At 52.3% G+C, this 398-nt stretch overlaps 1 protein-coding gene across 1 annotated transcript; it reads left to right on the top strand.

Annotated features, from left to right (window-relative positions):
• Positions 1–160: 160 nt before the first annotated feature.
• On the top strand, positions 161–389 carry STEHIDRAFT_154603 (uncharacterized protein; the record flags this gene model as incomplete). Its single annotated transcript, XM_007301773.1, has 2 exons — positions 161–279; positions 347–389. The coding sequence occupies 2 exons, from the start codon at positions 161–163 to the stop codon at positions 387–389; spliced, it is 162 nt and encodes a 53-aa protein (XP_007301835.1).
• Between the last annotated feature and the right edge of the window lie 9 nt (positions 390–398).

The following is a 398-nucleotide window of genomic DNA, read 5'->3' as shown; positions in this document are numbered from 1 at the left end:
CCATCTCGGGCTCTGTGGTTCGCTCACCGTCGGCAATTGTATGCGTGCTTCTGGTGGAGTATGTTCGCATCAACACATCCCTCAATCTTTGGCGGCGATTGCTCCGGCGCCTCAGAGATGCCTAGTCCATCAATTGTCGGAATCCGTTGGTGAGGCGTTCATGGAGGACGGAGATGGGAAGTGTCCAGAGGGCCATCACTGCGATACGACGGAAGAGTTATGGCAGACGTGGTATGAATGGATTTCATGGGTCAATAAGAGTGAACAAGATCAGGAAGCGTTCAGTGAGTGTTCTGCCTCGGGATCCGTGTGTTCAAGTTACTAATTCCTTCTCCCAATCTTTTAGACTGGGCGGAAAATGTGCCTCCACCGTCCTTGTCCGCCATTGACTGCGGATT

This window comes from Stereum hirsutum (genome assembly GCF_000264905.1).
Source record: "Stereum hirsutum FP-91666 SS1 unplaced genomic scaffold STEHIscaffold_4, whole genome shotgun sequence".
NCBI lineage: Eukaryota > Fungi > Basidiomycota > Agaricomycetes > Russulales > Stereaceae > Stereum > Stereum hirsutum.
This window is presented reverse-complemented; position numbering and strand designations above follow the sequence as displayed.